Source organism: Hypomesus transpacificus, chromosome 23 (assembly GCF_021917145.1).
Source record: "Hypomesus transpacificus isolate Combined female chromosome 23, fHypTra1, whole genome shotgun sequence".
NCBI classification, from domain to species: Eukaryota; Metazoa; Chordata; class Actinopteri; order Osmeriformes; family Osmeridae; genus Hypomesus; species Hypomesus transpacificus.
In genome coordinates, this window is record NC_061082.1 from 16,489,824 (window position 1) to 16,508,953 (window position 19,130).

Genomic DNA, 19,130 nt, shown 5'->3' on the forward strand with positions numbered 1-19,130 from the left:
AAATAATTAAAGCAGTACAGAGGGCTTAATATTTAACAGGCTAGCATTTGGTTTCTAAGGTAACAGTTTCAAACAGAAAAGAGTAACTAGCATTGTTTCAAAATAAGGTGAGTTGCAGTGTCAGAGTACGGTGAGTTTCTCATTATCTGTCATCTCCTAGGTGTGTTCTAACAGAAATGTACTATTTTATTGAGTTGAATATTTCACAGCATAGAGAGACTTTCACAGAAATAGTGTAGCCTATAGATTGACTATAGGGTTATGACTGTATGTGTTGATTGTGGACTTAAACAGTATTTACATACTTTCTACAGACAACTCCTGAACAGTCACTGTGTGGAGCAGAAAAAAATGCCCAGTAAAGCACAAGAGGTATGTCAAAATGTAGTGCTAGATGTTCTTAGGTAGCTGCTCTCACAGTAACTGTGATGTGTCCCAATCTCTGTAGGAATGATATGTGGTGGGTTATAGGAAACAAAACTCTAAATAGAGAGTATCTTCAGGCAATTTTCACAACTATGGACTTTGCCACTAGCTTTTGCTTTTTGGGTGCAGAGATAAAGTCATAATTGCACAAATGGGGTATTCTTGCAGGATGCTGTGATCAATCTGAAGTCGGTCCAAGAGCTTTCACGTCAGCTGGGGTTTGAATGGCCGGTTCTAGCTTACGAGCTTGGCTTCAGTAGGACGGAAGTACGCAAGTTTCACACCACCTCCACGGAGAAGAAAGCTCAGGCCAGGAGCATGCTGGAGTGCTGGTGTGTACTGTACATATACAGTATAAATACAAATGTCTGTGTTTGAAAGAGAAAGAGAAAGAAAGAAATAGAGAAAGAAGGAAAGAAAGAAAGAAAGAAAGAAAGAAAGAAAGAAAGAAAGAAAGAAAGAAAGAAAGAAAAAGAAAGAGAGAAAAAGAGGTAGGAGGGCCGGGAGAGACAGAAAGAGGTGGGAGGGCAGGGCAGGGCAGGAAACAAAACTAGGTGGGCAGAGGGAAAGAACAAGAAAGCAATAACAAATGAGACATGTTGATGCCATTCTAGGCAAAATGACTAAGACCATAGAGTGAAATCGAACCAACGTGATATTATTCAAAAAATATGTAATGCCTAACTGGCCAGTCATTTCACCCAGTTTCACACAATTTTAGCTACTTTTTGTGAACGTGTGTATTTGTGTGGGTCAACGTGAGGGACTAAGAGGATTATCAAATAATTTCTGTATCGTTATGCAACTCAGGGGTGCCATATCGGGGGGAAATGTTAGGACAATTCCAAAAAATAGAAAACTAATAGAAATTATATACATTTTTGTTTAATTTTTTTTCCATGGGGCCCAAAATTCCTGGCGGCACCCCTGATGCAACTTAATTAGATTCTGTCTATAAACCAGATCAGGGGTGTAGCCAGAATTTTTGGGGGGGGTAGGCCTAGAAAAATGTGGATAGGCATCTTTTCAGTTTTTTTTTTACTCATTTACTTTGCAATGTGCACCCGGTGCATAATTTTTCGATGATATTTTCGTTTTTGGGTAGGCTTTAGAACACATTGGGTAGGCCTGTGCCTACCCAGGCCTACCCGTGGCTACACCCCTGAACCAGATGTGCATGCGTCACACTGTACAGGCTACACAGGCAGTAGATCACAGGCACAGCTCGAAATGTAGACTATGAATTAGAATAAGGATTGTCTTTGGAAAAGTAACAAACTCTCGTTGAAGACCCCCCCTCTGCCCCTTCCTTCTCACTCTCTTCTTCCTCTCTCCCTTCCCTCACACTCCTGTCGTTTCTCTTTCATCCCATATGTCTCTAGGTATGAGAGGTCCTGGGACATGTCCAATAAGACCAGGTTGCTGCAGGATGGGCTGGAGCGTGCCGGCAGGAGGGACCTGGCAGAGAGGCTGAGGTGCCTCCACTGGGGGCACCAGAAACTCAGCCGCAGGGTGGAGCTCCCCTCAGCCTTCCCTTTCCTCATCACCGTCCACAAGACCCTATGCTACCAGAACCGCCTGTGTCGACTCAATGAGCTGAACCACAGGCACACTTGAGAGACGGGTGGAGGGGGTAGCTATTTTTGCTACTGTCCCAAAGTTTGTTGGTCTCCATGAAGCATAAAAAAAAGTCAAATACAAAAAAAATCTGAACGTCCTGGCTTAATTTGTCTCAAAAGGAGTTCTTAAAATAACAAACTGCTGTGGATGGTGCACTTTCAAATTCATTTTTTATAACTTTGGGGCCAGAATATAGTCTTCCCTTTAAATCTATCATGGTGCAGTTATGTCAATTATGCTTTTTTGTCAGTTCACTTTGGACATTTGTGTCTCACACACTTATCTCTGGTTAAATTATTCGATCAATATTTGAGGAACCGTATAGGCTATTATGTCCTTGTTGATGGTATTTCATTGAATCAAATATAATCCGCTATTATTATCATCATGTTGTAATATGCCAATTTGATTGTCATTTACTGTCAGAGAAGTGAAGCCTATACATTTAAAAAAACAAAAAAGGAATTGGTTAGAGCTGGAGGATAAACGGGGTGCAGCACTGAAGTGACCACTAACTGACCATCAGTTGGTCCTGAAAATGGAGGCTGTTATGGAGAAGGAATGCAGTGCGCTCGGGGGACTTTTCCTAAGTGTTATCGGAGACATTAAAGTAAGTACAACATATATCTTACATCTGATGCGTGTCTGGTTGAGGGGGTACATCATGCGTGCGGGAGGAAATGAGTCTCTGCAGGTTGGGATGTCTGGACACTTGACTTTTTATCTGTGGTTACAAACAAAAGTTTAAGCCTAGGCTATGTAATATATAGAATTGCGCATCTCCCCCTGTCAATGATCTAACACCCCCTTAGCACCTGCATAAAAAATTCACTGGCGCCGCCCCTGGTAAGAGGTGACATCATTGCGTTGCCTGAAGGAACATATACGCTACATGCGTGAAACACACATGCAAGTAGCTAATACAACCTAAACTCTTTCCATATAACAAGGGTTTTCAACCGGGGGTCCGTGCCCCCCCCCCCCCTGGTGGTCAGCGGCGGCATTGCAGGGTGTCCGCGACACGAGCCCATGTTGATCAGTCCACCATTGATTAAAAAATGTCTCAGATTTTATGTATTTTGTTAGAGGTTTTTAAGTAAAGATATCTAGATTTGTTAGAGTTCTTTAAATGAAAGCAACCAGGAAAACCAAATGTTAAAACTTCCTTTATGGACCGAGACATTACTCGGTCCATAAAACAGTTCTTGGCTCATCTTCATTTTGGCGCTGCATCAAGCATTTCAGCTGACGCTACAAAAGTGATAAAAACGATGTAGCCTATCAGACTATCGGGGTCGACAATAAGAGTTCCTGGCTGCTTTCATTTTGACCTTAATCCTACAAAAATCTGTTAAATCTCACACAGCAATAGCCTCTTGATGGCGGGAATAATCATATATTTTGTCCGACTGGAAGAATTAAAAGCCAATATGGTGCTTATAGGCCTACACTAATGTAAACATGAAGCCTAATTGTTAAGTGTATTAAAATCTAAACGTGCACAGCCGTCGCTTGTGTGAGATCGTCGTTCTGTGCATAGACATAATATGGTTCTGAGAATCTGAAATTGGTCAACCAAACTTAATTCAGTCTCCGTTACAAGCAACCTATCGAGGCCATATGCGACCAATCCATTGGTAGCAAGATTGTGTGACCACGCAAAGCTATACAGTGGCTGCTATGTCTTGAGAACAAGATGGAATTATCAATGGCTGAAAGATAACCCTAAAAGCGAGTATATTTGACTACTGAAAGTGCATGTTATTTTCAGTCTGCTTGTATAATGCTTGTATCGGACTTGAAAGACAATATTTTCATTCATGATATTGAGTTGTCAGTCGGCATCGAAGAAACGCTGCATTGCAAGTAGGGTATTTGCACTGAGGATAAATGCAGGGTAGCCTATTTGTTTACCATTCGAAGCTATTGTAATATTGTTTCATTCATGGACACCTTTACATCCGATTGACAGCTATTAACTAGGCTTTTGCGCTGGTTCGGAGTCTTCGACCGTATGACTACAATATTTCGACGAGCAGGACAAATATTGACATTGAACATAGCCCCTCAAGCCACTGCTTAAATGGCTTCAATGGTCGGCTTTTTCAGTGGTCCAGAGGAACTGGAAGATGTAAATCACGCTAGGGGCTTGATTAAAGAGCTGAAACTATTCTACGATTCTCAGCTCCTCGCGGACATTGCAATCGAAGTGGAATGCGACTACGCGACCCTAGAGGTTGACAAAAGTGACCAAATAAAAGTTTTTTTTTGCAACCGTAATATCCTTGCTGCTGCCAGCCCGTACTTCAAAAGCATGTTTACCGGCGGGCTCAATGAGAGTATGCAGGATAAAGTGTTGATTCGTGGCGTGGATGCTGAGTCGATGTCACTGATAATAGATTACTGCTACACAGGCAAAGTGACCATCTCTGAGGGGAATGTTCAGAAGCTCTACGCAGCCGCCAATATGCTTCAGCTTGACTACATCAGCAAGGCATGCACTAGTTTCATGACCCGGAGATTGGACCTTTCGAACTGCGTCGGGATCTTAAAATTTGCTGACACTTATGACAATAAAGATTTAAAGGCTAAATCACAGGCTTTCATAGCTAGAAACTTTTTCCAGCTCAGCACTAGTGGTAAGGAATTGTGTGAGCTGGACCTGAGACAGATGAAGGAAATGCTGTCATTAGACACACTTGATGTGGACTGTGAAAGGAAGGTGTGCTCAGCTGCCCTACAGTGGATTGATGCAAATGCACCTCAAGAGACAGAGGATGCCTTGCAGGTGCTCATGTGTGTGCGCTGGAGCTTGTTCACAGAAAAGGATCAAGCTTACTTCAACAGCATCAAGGTATCCCCCAGCCTGGAGAAATACATTGGGCACTTAATGGGTGGGGCCGCAGAAGAGGATGGAGTCCCCATGAAAGCCGGCATTGACGGCCTCAAACCCAGGATAGGCACGAGTGCCAAAGAGATGATTCTCTTCTTTGGTTTGCCGAATGACAACATAATGTGCTGCGACCCTTTCTCAGAGGAGCTCTACTTCATGGCTCCCCCTCTGGTGAATCTGAGCAGCCAGGACTACAAACGATTTACCATGGAGTCTCTGATGGCCTGCGCCACGCCTGATAATACACTATACCTGGCCTCCCACCTTTCCAAACACTTCTGGGTCTATAACCCTCTCCTGAACAGTTGGCAGGGCCTGGCCGAGAGGCTCGTGGGGAGGGTACATTCAGGGATGGGCTACCTCAGTGGCCACATTTACATCCTGGGGGGCAGGAACTCTGCCACGGATACCAGACTGAAGGAGGTGGAGTGTTACAGTATCCAGAGAAACCAGTGGACCCTGGTAGCCCCCTTGCCCCACTCCCTGGGCAAGATGCAGGTTGTGGCGGTAAACGACCACCTGTACGTGGTCAACAAACGGAGGATGCTCTGTTACGACCCCAAGAAAAACCGCTGGCGACACTGTGGCCCCCTTCGGAGAGACAAGTTGCACAAGGCCTGTGTGTTTGAAGACCAGATAGTCTGTGTGTGTGACATCCCAGTGGTAAAGACCTATAGTCCTGCCAGAGGAGAGTGGAAGAGGCTGGGGGATATCCCTATTGACAGCCGGGCCCTGAATTACCAGGTGATACAGCACAAAGGGAAACTTCTGCTTCTAACTCAGACACTACTGCAGCACAACAAAAACAGGGTCCTCATACACGAGTATGATTCTGCTAAGGAAAGCTGGAAGAACGTCATGGCCGTGTACGTCTCCTCGCTGGGTCCCGTGTGCGTTTCGACACGCTTGTACTCGGTGTGTTTGGGTTCAGCCCAGAGCTTTGCCACAGAGGAGGATGACGACAGCGGATCTAGTGCTGACTGGGATTTTGACGGGCTGACGGATGCAGACTCAGACTCCGGTAGCTCAAGTTCCTTTTCTGATGAGAACTGGTAGTCTCTGTGGCCTGGGAGATGCAATTGCATGAAAGGGAAACCTTTCAACATTTAACCTCACCTAAATTCTGGATTTCTATACAAATGGAAACACATCGAACAGTTGTATTATCCCAGGTGTGAGGAAACTGGTATAGTCTTATGTATATGTATACAGATAAATCAGGGGAGATTAAGGAAGAAGAATTGACCAGAAGTCCCTTTTTATGACTACTCTACACTGAAGGCCATTTTCCATACACAGCCTGGTTGGATGAACAATCATACCAGTGGGTATTTTCAATTGTAAAAAACTTAGGAAACCAGGAAGACTAGCTTGATGTTGTGAGCTCACATTCTGTTTTACTAAAACAAACTTGAGAGCAGTGCTCAGTTGGAAACAAAACAGGCCAGGCTCAACTGTCATGACATAAAAATTCTTGCGAAAGCAGACCCCAGAAACCACAATGATTTCACATTGAAACTTTCCCAATTTACAGATGCATTTTTTGTTGCTGTGACTCTTTTTGTTTGTTTAGTTATTCAACTTAAAAAAAAAAAAAAAAAAAAAAAAAAAAATGTATTCTGTGCAGGCCACTATAAGTATTTTTACTTGTGGTCTACAGTTGCAGAGGTGAAACTGACAGCGTCAACGCAATAAAACCGTGCACTATACTGCCTCAGGTTAAGGTTAAGTAATAGCCATGACAACAAATAAAGTTTCAAGGAAATATTTTAATATTTTTTACATTGTGAATATCATTCTAGTAATATTGATTTGATTACGTTTTATTGTTTGTATTTTAAGTTAAATACTGGAGTGTATTTGAAAAGAATTACTGAAAAGGAAGACCTTGTCTTGTACAGTAAGAGTATTCAATGTAATTCACTGTTGTTTGAGAGTTAACTATTGTCAGGAAGGGTTGTGGTTGTTGAAGTAGGCCTACTATGAAACCATTTGCACTTATAACATTCACACATGACCACACAGTGTTTTATTTGGCTGATATTCTAGATCTAGTCATGCTAGGAATAACAATGAATAGATTCTCCTTTCCTCCCCAGTTTTATTTAGTAGTTGGCCAATGTATTCCACATTAATTTAGGAGGTAATTATTCAATATCTTTAATTTATATTCAGGACCTTAAAAGTGTTGGGATGGTTTGACATTGATCAGCTGCACGGACGGCTTTGTGTCTGATGATACAATACCGTGGATGATACGTTCGTTTACATACAAGTCTATCTGGATAAATAAACTGTTGATCCTTTAAACATTATTAGTTGTTTTTTTATTGAGGCATAACGACATCTAATGGCCAGCAGAAGTGCTCAATGGTGGTTGGCTGAGCCTGTTCTCGAAATTGTACAGTGTTAAAAGGTGTTCTCGCGACAATTCTGACGATCTCATGAAAATGAGCGATGGCAATTGAATTCATCACTGAAAATGGCTTTGATACTGTTTTCAACAGAGATAAGTCATTTGAATCGTCATGCAATCATGAACACGAGACATCGCAAACTAGAATTTTCAAAATAATTGTCATCGGAGACTCTAATGTGGGTAAAACATGTCTAACCTACATGTTTTGTGGGGGTAGGTTTCTTGAAAACCCCGAAGCAACAATCGGTGTTGATTTCAGGGAGAGATCATTGGAACTCGATGGAGAGTGTATCAAGGTAAGACTGTGACGTTTATATGATCCATGAATCAGTAAACCTATATCATAGTAGTGGTCCGTCTGGGTAAAGCGGTTTATACGGAGGCTACGGAACACAACATATACTGTAATCATTACCTAGCCTGCTGATTCAGCCTCTATCCTGTGTCTATCGAAGTTGTGAAGAGAATTAAGTTACTTCTATAATATTGCGTTTGCAACAACAAATAACAAATGTCCGTCTTTACTGTTGGGGGAAAAGATGTTTAGGCCTACCGTTTACGAAACAGATACATTGTGAGAGGACAATACAACATTTTTAGTTTCGTCTTTTACAGTTGATTTTTGGAAGTGAAACAACCTTTGTATTTATTTATTTTCTATTTAATAGTAACCTGTGCCTACTTTACTAAAAGTATTCCCTTAGTAATAAACATAATTACCTTCATGGCAGAGAAGTCCTATTTTTGAAAAGCCCCTAGATGACTTTCCACTCGTATATCTCTTTCTTCACATAGTAGGCCAGTAGTTGTTTAGGCTTCCATGCAAAAAGTTGTCAGTTTCAATCCCACCTGTTCCAACTCCATTGCTTTATTCCCTCAGTTGCAGATCTGGGACACAGCGGGCCAGGAGCGCTTCAGGAAGAGCATGGTGGAGCACTACTACCGCAGCGTCCACGCTGTCATTTTTGTCTATGATGTGACCAGCATGGCCTCCTTCCAGAGCCTGCCAGACTGGATTGAGGAGTGCAGCCGCCACTCTGTCTGCCCCATGGTGCCCCGCATCCTGGTAGGAAACAAGTGTGACCTGCGGAGTCACCTGGAGGTGCCCACAGCCCTGGCGCAGCGTTTGGCTGACAGCTACAACTTACCCCTGTTTGAAACCTCTGCTAAGGACCCTGGGGAGAAGGAGCATGTGGATGCCATCTTTTTGACACTGGCTTACAGACTGAAGAGCCACAAGCCGCTAAGGCTGAAGCAACCCAGTATGAGCAGTCTGAGACAACTGGGGGAACAGAAGGACCAGGGGGCGACCATGTGCTTATGCTGACTCACTGGAGCCATTGAGGGTCTTCGTTCGAAGTTATGGCTACAGTGAATGTCAGATTTATCCATTGTCTCAGTGGTGACTAAGTTGATCAGGGCATTGTGTGAACTGAACAACAATACGATACAGTAAATACTTTAGAAAAAAAAGCATAGAATTTAGTCATAGACAAATATGTGTATCTATGTTTTCTGGTGTAGTGACAGTATCATACTGGACAATTAATTACTAGTTCTTTCCTTCCTTCCTATACCTTGAGCTTTTTCCAACTGGAATTATGTAAGAACAGAAATCTAAGAAGGAAGAAGTAATCTAAAGCTTGTCTAAACTATTTTTAGACTGTGCCCATGAGGTTTACTTTCTCTAGTTTAATGATGTTCTAACCATCAAAGGAAGGAAAAGACCATATGACAGGATGCTACTTCAAACTGAATGCATGGTAACATTAAAAACATCTGAAATTATCAAATATGTACTGTACAGGCCCATGTCACAGCACTCACATGACTGTATCACATTATTATGGAAGTGTGGATGCACATAAACTGTAGGATTTATTTTAATTGCTGTAGGCTACTGCATCTCAGTGGATCTGACAACTGTATAATAGAGACCAACGATGCATGAGTGACAACAGCTACAACTGAATTATTGCACTCATTATAGTGGTTGCGTGCACTTTCTTTCCACAGGCCTATGTATTTTGTTTACAACCATGCTAACTTGTTTTAATGACCAGATATTTACGGCATGACAAAGTTATTAATAGGGAAATGTATTTGGCTCATCAAGAGTCACATCGGTTACATTAGAAAGCAATAATTTTGAATGAGCACGTTTGCGTTAGGCGCCTATATGAGGCCTATCATACGCTAAAAAGCTTCAACAAAATATTGCAATAGGAATATTTCACTGATCGTGAATTGACATGTTTGGAAATAAAGGTTTACGCCTGAGCTATGCTTTTAATTGCAATATAATATGACAGACACTTTAGCGTAGCCTATACGCATCTCCTGCTCGAGCAAGTGCACAACAATCCTCTTCGCTAGTGCCTCGTAGCGGAGAAAGGTAGAAAAGCAACGGTTTATTAACAGAGAGGGACGTTTCGGCCGACTATTCCGTTTGGCATAATGAAGACCAAACCAGTGATAACCTGCCTCAAGACCCTCCTAATCGTCTATTCCTTCGTGTTCTGGGTAAGATATGTTTTAAGGATGTGACCTTGTGTTAAATGTGAAAGCGTTATGTTGGCTCTTGTTTATCAGATGTTGGGACTACGTTCTACGTCAACATAGCCTACCCTTTGTAACGGCGATTCCGTTGTTTTCCCCTGATAAATTCGACTGCGCAGGCTTTTGCATTGTTGCCTAAATTCATTTTATTGGCCTTTTATCGTGGTACATGCATATATTGCTGCGCTGTACCGTAGCGTAGACTGCATATTAATGACCCCAATACGGCTTTGAAATAATAAAAAAAATACTCTGATTGGGAGTAGCATCCTTTTATGACACAGATAATGCCTTATGGCTGCTGACGCATATGAACAGTGAATGTCGGTAGTCTCCAGAGCGATGAAGATTCCTTGTCATCGTTGGGCCAGACCTTCAGCACCGTGTTTTATTTCAGTGAACTAGTAAACACCAGAAAATTATTTATGAATATGGGGGTACAGTGAAATTATGGTAAAATGAGCAACTTAACGTATGGTTTGACACTGGTCTCCTTGTTCATTTAAACTCCAGTCTTCAAGCTCAAGGAAGCATGGGACCATCACCAGCAGCTTCTTCTTAGTTAGCCTTTTAAATTATTTGACTGTAGGCTATTTGCAAAACCAATGTGGCTATAGGTGAAAGACTAAAGGCATAGTATTTGGGACTACACACAGACGTTGGCTATATACCTGGGTTATTAACTAGCAAGTCCTAATCACAAGCCGTCCTTCCAAGGTAGCATGTGTGGGTATCATCCATACGAACGTTTAAAATTAGACCGGACATGGCAGCCTTGGTACTCCCACAGCCCTGGCCTGGGTCCCAAGCTATGATTATTAAGTGTCACCCCAGAGAGAGAGACAGAGAGAGAGAGAGAGAGATCACCAGAGGATGTAAGCGGGGTGGGCGTACTTAGAAGTTAGTTGGGTCTGTCCTTCGGCTCTACTTCTATTCAGAGGTTGGGGAGGGGGTAGGATTCCCCAGACATAGTTCATGCCTGTGTTTTGCTGTAGTCAGCTTGTCAGGGCAGATAATGTCTTCCGGTCAGAATGGTCCGTCTCCGTATGTCTCACGCACACCAATGCCAGGTTAAAAGTAGCACCACCAGCAGACTCGGGGTATGTTTACCATGCTATATTAAAACGATCTGCCACCTGTTTTGGTGCCAGGGGACAGAAGCAAAGGCCTGTTCCAAACCCAGGGGGAGGGGAGGTTGTAAGGGCCAGGAATACAACAGGAGGTGTCCGAACCGTCGAGTCGCCACAGAGTTGGCATTGCTTACAACACTCCACATAGCCTGCCACTGCAGGCCTACTGTATTTTGGGGGTTTCTATCAACATTTGGTCATTGGCTGTCATGGTTTATTTAGTGTTTTCCCCCAGAATATCAGTTCTGTCCTGAATTTTGCAGTAGACTTGTTTCTAGTTTATCTAGATAAAATGTACATCCAGAAGCTATCATATCTCTTCACTCAAATGCTTGTAGTGGAGGCGCCCAAGTGGCTCACCGGACTAATGCTCGCACCATGTAGGCTGGCCTGGGCTCTTTACTGCATGTCATCCCATCTTTCTCTCTCCCCCCAAATTTCCTGTCCTCTCAAAAAACACTATCTCTATCAGAAATAAATAATAAAAGGCAGAAATGCCTCCAAATAATATATGTAAAAAATATGTGGAAGCTAGTTTCCCTAGGACCCATAGGACATTGTCATTTCCCACCTGCCATGGCTGGGGAGGGTACTGTATGAGATTGGTCTGGAGGTTGGCTGTAAGGTAGTTGGGGATTCCAGTCTGCTCAATGAAACCCACTGAACCTCATTGACTTTCTACTGTCTCCTTAGCTCTCTCTACTCAGCACAGAACTAGCAGTGAATGTAGGAAGGTTATTGTGTTTGTGTTAACAATTTTGTGTATTTGTGTTAATAGTGTGCGTGTGGGCTTATGCTAATAGGGTGTGCAGGTGTATGTGTTCTGCCGACTAACTACACTATAGAGTAAAGAGAAATATCAGCTGACTCATGTTGTTGTAGATACTCTGAAGACCAAATCCTCTGTGTAGAATTGGCTTCATCTCATGTATGGTTAAGAACTAAGTAGAATCAGACAAAGACTAAATTGATTCAACAAAGTGGAACCATGTGGAACCATGTAGAATCATGTGGAACCAACGGAAGGAACGTTTGTCACTGGGCTGTTTGGGTGTTTGTTTTTTCTGTCTGGTCAGGAGTAGGTGATTTGATGAAATGGTGAGTTGAGGCCATTTAGTAAAGGCTCAGGGTGAGGTGACCGGAGAGCTGCAGGGTGTTTAGAGAATGTGTGTGATTGCAAACTAACATGCAAACACAGATGCACATTTTCTGTCTGCAATTCTACCCTACAGCATCATTTGCCTGGCTTGCAGTGAGACATAGAGCAGCCATTTTGGAGAAAGGTGGGAATGACTTGGCATCAGGCTTCGCTGGAGGGGGGTGTCAAACTAATCTGAGCCCCTTCTTCCTTCTGCTCTGTCCCAGAAAGCCGCACCCCGGCAGAGACACAGGCGGTTCCTCTCACAACACGTGTCTTCATGGGCTGTGTTCATTTGAAATGCTAAGAGGAGAGCAACCGGAGGATGTGCCTAGCTGAGCATCAAAGAGCTCTTTTGATTTGCACTCTCTTAGTTGGTGTGTGTGTGAGCGTCTGTGTCAATATGTCTGTGTGCAGGGGGGGCGAGATAGATATCGGTAATCCAAAACATCACACCCTGTTGTCACCCTCAGACTCTCTCACTCCATCTCCAGTGTCCCTTCCCTGTTTTGTCCTTCCAGCCCTCTCTCTACTGCTCTACAGCTTGTGTATATCTTAAAGCACCTGCTGTGCCCCCTCCCCCAGGCCACAGTCAAGGACAAGCTGAAAGGTGATCTTGGTTTCTCACTTGTAGTTATCAAAATACCGCTCCAACTTTTGCACACAGGGGATATAGAACAATGAACAAAACCAGTTGAATGCTCCATGTTGTCTTTCTGACACCACCCCCTTATGATGTTGCCTATTGTATCTAAATGTTGATCAATTAGATTTGTTTTTGTTTTGGCTATACCGTATATCAAATGGAGCCACAGGGTAGCGCTTTTCCTCTCAGACCAACTCACAGCATACAGTGTAAGACCGGCACTGCAGCTGAAGGGGCCTCACTGCTTTGTGAAGCTCAGCAATTGAACAATGGTTGAATGGCCCCCCTTATTCCACTCACTATTCCTGCTCCTGCTTTCTACCTCCCCTCTGCTCTCTTTTTTATTCTGTAATCATCCCCCTACAATCTTTCTTCTCTTTTTCTCTATATTCTCTTTTCCCCTCTATTCTTTGTATTTCTTTTATGTGTATAAAGTTTAGAAATAGCCTGTTTCACTATACTAATCTCCCCGCCCCCTCTCCTTTCTTCTTTCCTTCTTTTATCCAGATCACAGGGGCGATCCTGCTGGCAGTGGGAGTATGGGGGAAGCTAATGCTGGGTCCGTACATCTCTGTGATTGCGGACAATTCCACCAACGCACCTTTCGTACTCATCAGCACCGGCACTGTCATCATCATTTTCGGACTTTTTGGCTGCTTTGCCACCTGTAGGGGGAGCCCATGGATGCTGAAGCTGGTGAGAGTAGGGGAGAGGGCGAGGTGGAGAATTTAAACTGAGGAGAGGAGAGGGAGGGAGGGTTTGCTTTGCTTACTGTTAAGTCACATTACTCTCCATCAGTTTTCTTTCTATGACAAATTTTCTCTCTCTCTTGATTCCTTTCCACCCCTTCTGTCTGTCTGCAGTATGCAATGTTCCTGTCCCTGGTCTTCTTGGCTGAGTTAGTCGCTGGAATCTCCGGTTTTGTTTTTCGCCATGAGGTCAGTCTCTCCAAGCCCTCCGACACAACATCATACTTAACCTTTTATTCCATTGGTTGGAAAGTTTCTGTTTTATCAGTGAATATGTGTGCATGTGTAGATAAAGGGGACATTCTTGAGGACGTACACGGATGCCGTGTTGAACTACAACGCTCAAGATGAGACCAGTCTGGCCGTGGACATGATGCAGCACAATGTAAGTCAACAGAACAATAGCTGAAAAGTTAGTCCAGACCCTACCTATGAGAAAGGCCATCTGTACACACAAGCGCCTCCATTGACAATTTTCCGAAATGATCTTTAACAAGAAACTGGCTCTCTGGAACGTCTATGCCTAGAATCCCCCATATCAGCAAACTGACCAGACTATAGAATGGTACATCCATGAGAGATTGTGTATTCAAAATCCTTCAAACTTACTGTCTTGCTTTGGAAAAGTAAAAACTCCCCACCCTCTGCCCCACTTCCCTCTCCCCCCACTTCCCCCTATAGCTGCAGTGCTGTGGGGTGTATAACTACACCAGCTGGCTGGCCAGTGTGTACTACCCTTCCAATGGCCTCCCATCCAGCTGTTGCTCCAATGCCTCCGACTGCAGCCTCCAGGACCGCCGTAATGCCACTGTGGGCCCCACCAAGGTCAACCAGAAGGTCAGAACACATCTTAGATCCCATGTTACAGCATGATATGTCCCAAAGCTTTACCCCCTTTAATGTCCCAGCCTGTTTGTCCACCACACACCTGAGGTTTTCTGTATTCAGGGCTGCTACGAGCTAGTCACCTCCTTCTTAGAAACCAACATGGCCATCTTCGCAGGAGTGACGTTTGGCATCGCCTTCTCACAGGTCAGAAAGGACCACAATGCCTTCATTTTTTACAAAGAGTTCAGTACATGATTAATTTGGATTGTTCATTTCTCCACTATCTTCTTAAGCCTGACTCAATTGGCCTCTCTTTTTTGTGTCTTCCCTTCCCTTTTTACTGTCTGTCCCTCCCTCCAATCAGTTGATTGGCATGTTACTGGCATGCTGTCTTTCAAGGGTCATCACGGCTAATCAATACGAGATGGTGTAACAGTGATGGAGCAGTTGAGTGGACGCACATACACACACTCACTCACACACATTCTTCTATGCACACAGACACTTCTTTTCTCTGTCACACAAGCAGATTTGTTTTGATATCCTAGTGAGGACGGACAATTAACTCCTATTCAAAATGGTGTTATCCCTGAACTTAACTATTCTTGAAATTCCAACCCTAAACCTAAAAACCCTAAAAAACCCAAGAAATAGCACTCAACGTTGTGGGGCCCAAGAAAGTTTCCTCACAAGTTAACTTAAACAAGAAACATTTTACTCACAAATACACCCACAAACAGAAACACTGTAAATGAGCATGTATCATTTATTATTTCAGGGAGATGAAGAGGAGAGGATGACAGGGTGACACCTTTGAAGCCTGGGGAATGAGGACGGACACCCATTTCCCCAGTACAGCACATTGCATCTTTTCTCACACTGAGCTCTCTCTGTCTCCATCTCCCTGTCCAGACGTGCTATTTCACATTTTAATAATGTAACTAATTGTAAAAAAGCCATTCCTTAATTCACTGCTGTGCCATGAAAAGCTTTCTATCTCCATCCCTCTGCCCCCCGCTGTCTGGCATTGAAGTTGCCTTTGTTCTGGTGTGGACCCGTTTGTTCTCTTGAAATCCTAACCTGAACTATAAGAGGTAACATATGAACATTGATAGTAGGTCAGTGTTAAAGCTCCTAATTAACTTCATACTTGCTTCTGCACATAGCACCTCTCAATCAGGCATGCAGCTCCTTCCATGCCTCTCATCACTGAAAAATACATTTGTACAGAAACAGGTAGAAAAAAACTAGACAAAATATTAAAATATATTTACCTTACTGTTTTCACTTCTCATTTCAGAAGGATGCTTGTAGTTCAATTAAACTGATGAAGTCTAGATGTATTAACGTGTCTCACTCCATACAGTATGTTTAAAATCTACATTTTACATTCATTTTGTCTGAATGTGAAACATAGTAACTTTACTTTTATTTGAGTTGAAATGGTGTCAAATATTGAGATGTTATATGAACATAATACTTAATGTTGGGTTTTTGCTGTTTTGTATTTTTTCGTTTTGGTTTTATTACCTATGTGTTTGTCAGCGCAATTCTGTGCATGAGCGTGTGCGTGCATTGTGTTTGAGTGTGTGGGTCATGTGATAATCTGTAAGTGTGTGTTTGTGTGTATGAGGATGTGAGAGTGTGTCAGCTTGTCTATCTGTGTGTGAGTGTGTATGTGCATGTATGTGTGTGTTTCTGGACTTGTTTTGCTATTCTTGTGGGGAAGAAAAGGAAAATAAGAAATACTGTCAAATGTGGGGACATTTTCCTGAAATATATACTACAGAGCAAGGTTTTAGGGGTTAGCAAGGTAACTTAAGGTTTAACCCTGGGTTTTCGGTGTCAAAGCAATGGTTCACCTTTTTGCAAAACTTCATACCAAAAGATTGGAAGATTGAATCTGTTAGTTTGCTTTATGTCAGGCTATTCATGATCATTTAACATTGAATTGAAAAATGGATAGTGGAATTTAATTTATATTACGAAATTATGTTGGAGTGTGGAGTAGTAAAATAATGTAAATCTTTCATTAAAGAGAAATAAAGGTGACATCGGTTAAAACAAGAGAGGAGTGCAAAAAACAGTGACATTACTTATCAATATCTTATCATGTACTAACTGCTTATCATCAAGTGGTTCGGTCATGAATCCTAATAATGTTTATTTGACAATGTACATTTACATTTAGTCATTTTTTTTTTTTATGTATTAGAACAAAATACATCCCTCACTCCTTCCATATCACTCATTCTTTCCAAATGTTACTCCATCTTTTTCTATGCCATGTTCGTGTTAAAACGTGTGCATGCAATTGCAAATGTTAACCTTGTAATCCCATAGTTGCTAAATTAAAACAATCCCTTATAGCTATCTAAAAAAATCTGAAAAGTTGTTTTTTTTAAGACCGCATTCACATAGACTCATCAATGAATTCTGTATCCTCGCAATGTTATTAAATGAAAAATATGTTTATGATTCTGATTCATGAACTCACACAACCTGACGTTCCTTCAAGCTTAAAACAAGAAGAAAAAAGTTAATATGTATATTACAATATTATGATAATATATTATATTATTACAATGTCTAGAACATTATATTTTTTTGTTATGGAATACGTTCATCAAATTAGATTTGAGCTGTTGTGCTTATAATTCTCTAGGTGAGGGTGGTAGTCAATAACACAACACAATGCAAATTACTTCCGGACATTGCACTTTTCGAATGTTCACTTATGGTAAGAAATACAAATAGAATTATAAAGTATTTGATCTTTCACTACAACTAAGTTATATGTAAATGTGTTTACACTGGAAAAGATGATTTCTTGTATTAACATAATAAAAATGTATTATTCATTATTTATACCTGAATTTAATCAATACAAAACTTTATTTGTGGTTGTAGTATTGGAAACTGTTATCGGTATCTTATGTGTTTTTATACCAGTGTTCAATATCAAACCTCTGTAGAAAGGGGTAGACAACTGTTGCTGGGCAAAATTATACTTAATGAAGCTAGATAATAAAAAACATGTTTCTAATTCTTATTTCTGGGATAAATTTACATTTTCCATCAGTCAAACCCAATTACCAATACAATGTCTTGCTAGCTAGCGATAGTATGGTTGTGAAAAACGTGTGTTAGACTACATTGAAGAATAGCCCATCTATGTTTAGACAGAGCGCTCTGGAATATGGGAGTGTGGTTAGCCACCAAGTGATTTGTGACATCAGAATGGTTGGGTTCGCATTCTATTTCAAACTATTAGATTTCAATCTGTTAAATCATTTCAAATTTTGCATACAAATCAGTTTAAAATTAACATTAACAATTAATTGCCTACATTCAGATTTTATTTGAGCTGGAATTAATATTGCTCCAAACTGTCACTCAAATCAGCGCACCTAAAGAACCAGTGTAGCTGTTACGATAGACACACACAGGGGTGCCGCTAAAAATGTTGGGCCCCATGAAGAGATTGCAATTTGGGTCCCTGCTCCCACCCCATTTTGGTAATGTTTACATTTAGTAACTAAGCAGATGCTCTTATCCAGAGCAACTTACAGTGAGTACAGGGACATTCTCCCGGAGGCAAACAGGGTGAAGTGCTTTGCCCAAGGACACAATGTCAGTTGGCACAGCCGGGAATCATACCGGCAACCTTCTGATTAATAGCCCAACTCCTCCCTAACCGCTCAGCCCTGACCTCATGTAAATAAACAAAAAAATACTTTTTTTAATCAGTAGAAAAAACAAATCGCGCATTACGCGTCATGTCTCTGCAACGTGATGGTCAAATTAGGCTTTGATTTGATGAGCATTGTTGACACCGCTTATGCAGGATTACAAATGTTAGGCTTTGTTAAGACAGTTAACAAAAATATATTCTGGGTATGTTGAATTTGCTTTGTAGTATAGGGTTCAGGACCTGTCAAGTTTAAGTGATTTTTCTAATCTGGGTTAGGGATCGTTTTAAGGTTAGGGGTTGAGGCGAGGGTTAGGTTTTGGAGTAGGGTTCAGGTTAGGTTTTTGGGTTAAAGTTAAGGTTTAAGGTTAGAAATTGAGAAATAAAATGTTTGAATGGGACAAAATCGTGAGTACCCACAACAATATCAATAGTGTGTGTGTGTGTGTGTGTCTGTCTGTGTTCGCTTGACAGTGTGTCTATTCTGACAGGGCTCTGTCACAGATGGAGAAAGAAATGTCTGTGCAAATGTGAATCTCAGTTTGATTATATATCTCTGTGTGGTCGTTGGCTGATTCCAATAGCACACCCAAAGGCCCAGATAAAAATAAATGTGTAGATATGTGAAGACTGGGTTTGCAAGCAACGCTTACAGGAAGCTCCCACCAGTCTGCTACAGTTAAGGTTGGGTATCGTTTGAATCTTTACAATACCGGTGCCAAAAATTTACTTTTAAAACGGTTCCGGTGCCTAAACGGTGCCTGAAGTGATACCTAAAAAAAAGAGCCACAAACCGACGGTGGATGGACATTAAAAAACAGCTTTTTTATTATTAAAAAAATAAATCCCTGTTGTCTGCCCTGTTCTTCACGACTTGCATTCACATTAATTTTCTCAGTCTGGAAATTATTTTTCGAATTATTCTGACACCACATGAATGCAGTAGGCTATAATTAAACTAGTGATCATGCATGGTGATGATGCTTCTTATGGACATTTCAGGCAAATATTTAAATCGACAACTCAGGCAT

At 41.8% G+C, this 19,130-nt stretch overlaps 4 protein-coding genes across 6 annotated transcripts; all 4 read left to right on the plus strand.

The window, feature by feature from the left end:
* On the plus strand, positions 1-2,616 carry wu:fc50b12 (uncharacterized protein LOC103911624 homolog). 3 transcript variants are annotated; one of them, XM_047047864.1, is made up of 4 exons: positions 1-130; positions 315-372; positions 595-758; positions 1,809-2,616. In XM_047047864.1, exons 2-4 carry the CDS (start codon positions 352-354, stop codon positions 2,041-2,043), a joined length of 420 nt encoding a protein of 139 aa, XP_046903820.1. In that variant the 5' UTR covers positions 1-130; positions 315-351; the 3' UTR covers positions 2,044-2,616. The 3 variants fall into 3 exon arrangements, with proteins under 3 accessions (XP_046903820.1, XP_046903821.1, XP_046903822.1); XM_047047865.1 differs by having other exon boundaries at positions 1-107; XM_047047866.1 differs by having other exon boundaries at positions 118-160.
* A 1,090-nt stretch (positions 2,617-3,706) lies between these two features.
* On the plus strand, positions 3,707-7,244 carry kbtbd7 (kelch repeat and BTB (POZ) domain containing 7). The gene has a single exon (XM_047047861.1). The coding sequence runs from the start codon at positions 4,130-4,132 to the stop codon at positions 5,993-5,995; it is 1,866 nt and encodes a 621-aa protein (XP_046903817.1). The 5' UTR covers positions 3,707-4,129; the 3' UTR covers positions 5,996-7,244.
* A 119-nt stretch (positions 7,245-7,363) lies between these two features.
* On the plus strand, positions 7,364-9,651 carry zgc:101559 (Ras-related protein Rab-33B-like). Its single transcript, XM_047047863.1, has 2 exons — positions 7,364-7,654; positions 8,239-9,651. The coding sequence occupies exons 1-2, from the start codon at positions 7,397-7,399 to the stop codon at positions 8,683-8,685; spliced, it is 705 nt and encodes a 234-aa protein (XP_046903819.1). The 5' UTR covers positions 7,364-7,396; the 3' UTR covers positions 8,686-9,651.
* An 87-nt stretch (positions 9,652-9,738) lies between these two features.
* Positions 9,739-17,981, plus strand: LOC124485924 (tetraspanin-7-like). The gene is made up of 8 exons (XM_047047822.1): positions 9,739-9,881; positions 13,339-13,527; positions 13,695-13,769; positions 13,870-13,965; positions 14,262-14,417; positions 14,529-14,612; positions 14,773-14,854; positions 15,187-17,981. The coding sequence occupies exons 1-7, from the start codon at positions 9,816-9,818 to the stop codon at positions 14,839-14,841; spliced, it is 735 nt and encodes a 244-aa protein (XP_046903778.1). The 5' UTR covers positions 9,739-9,815; the 3' UTR covers positions 14,842-14,854; positions 15,187-17,981.
* Positions 17,982-19,130: the final 1,149 nt, after the last annotated feature.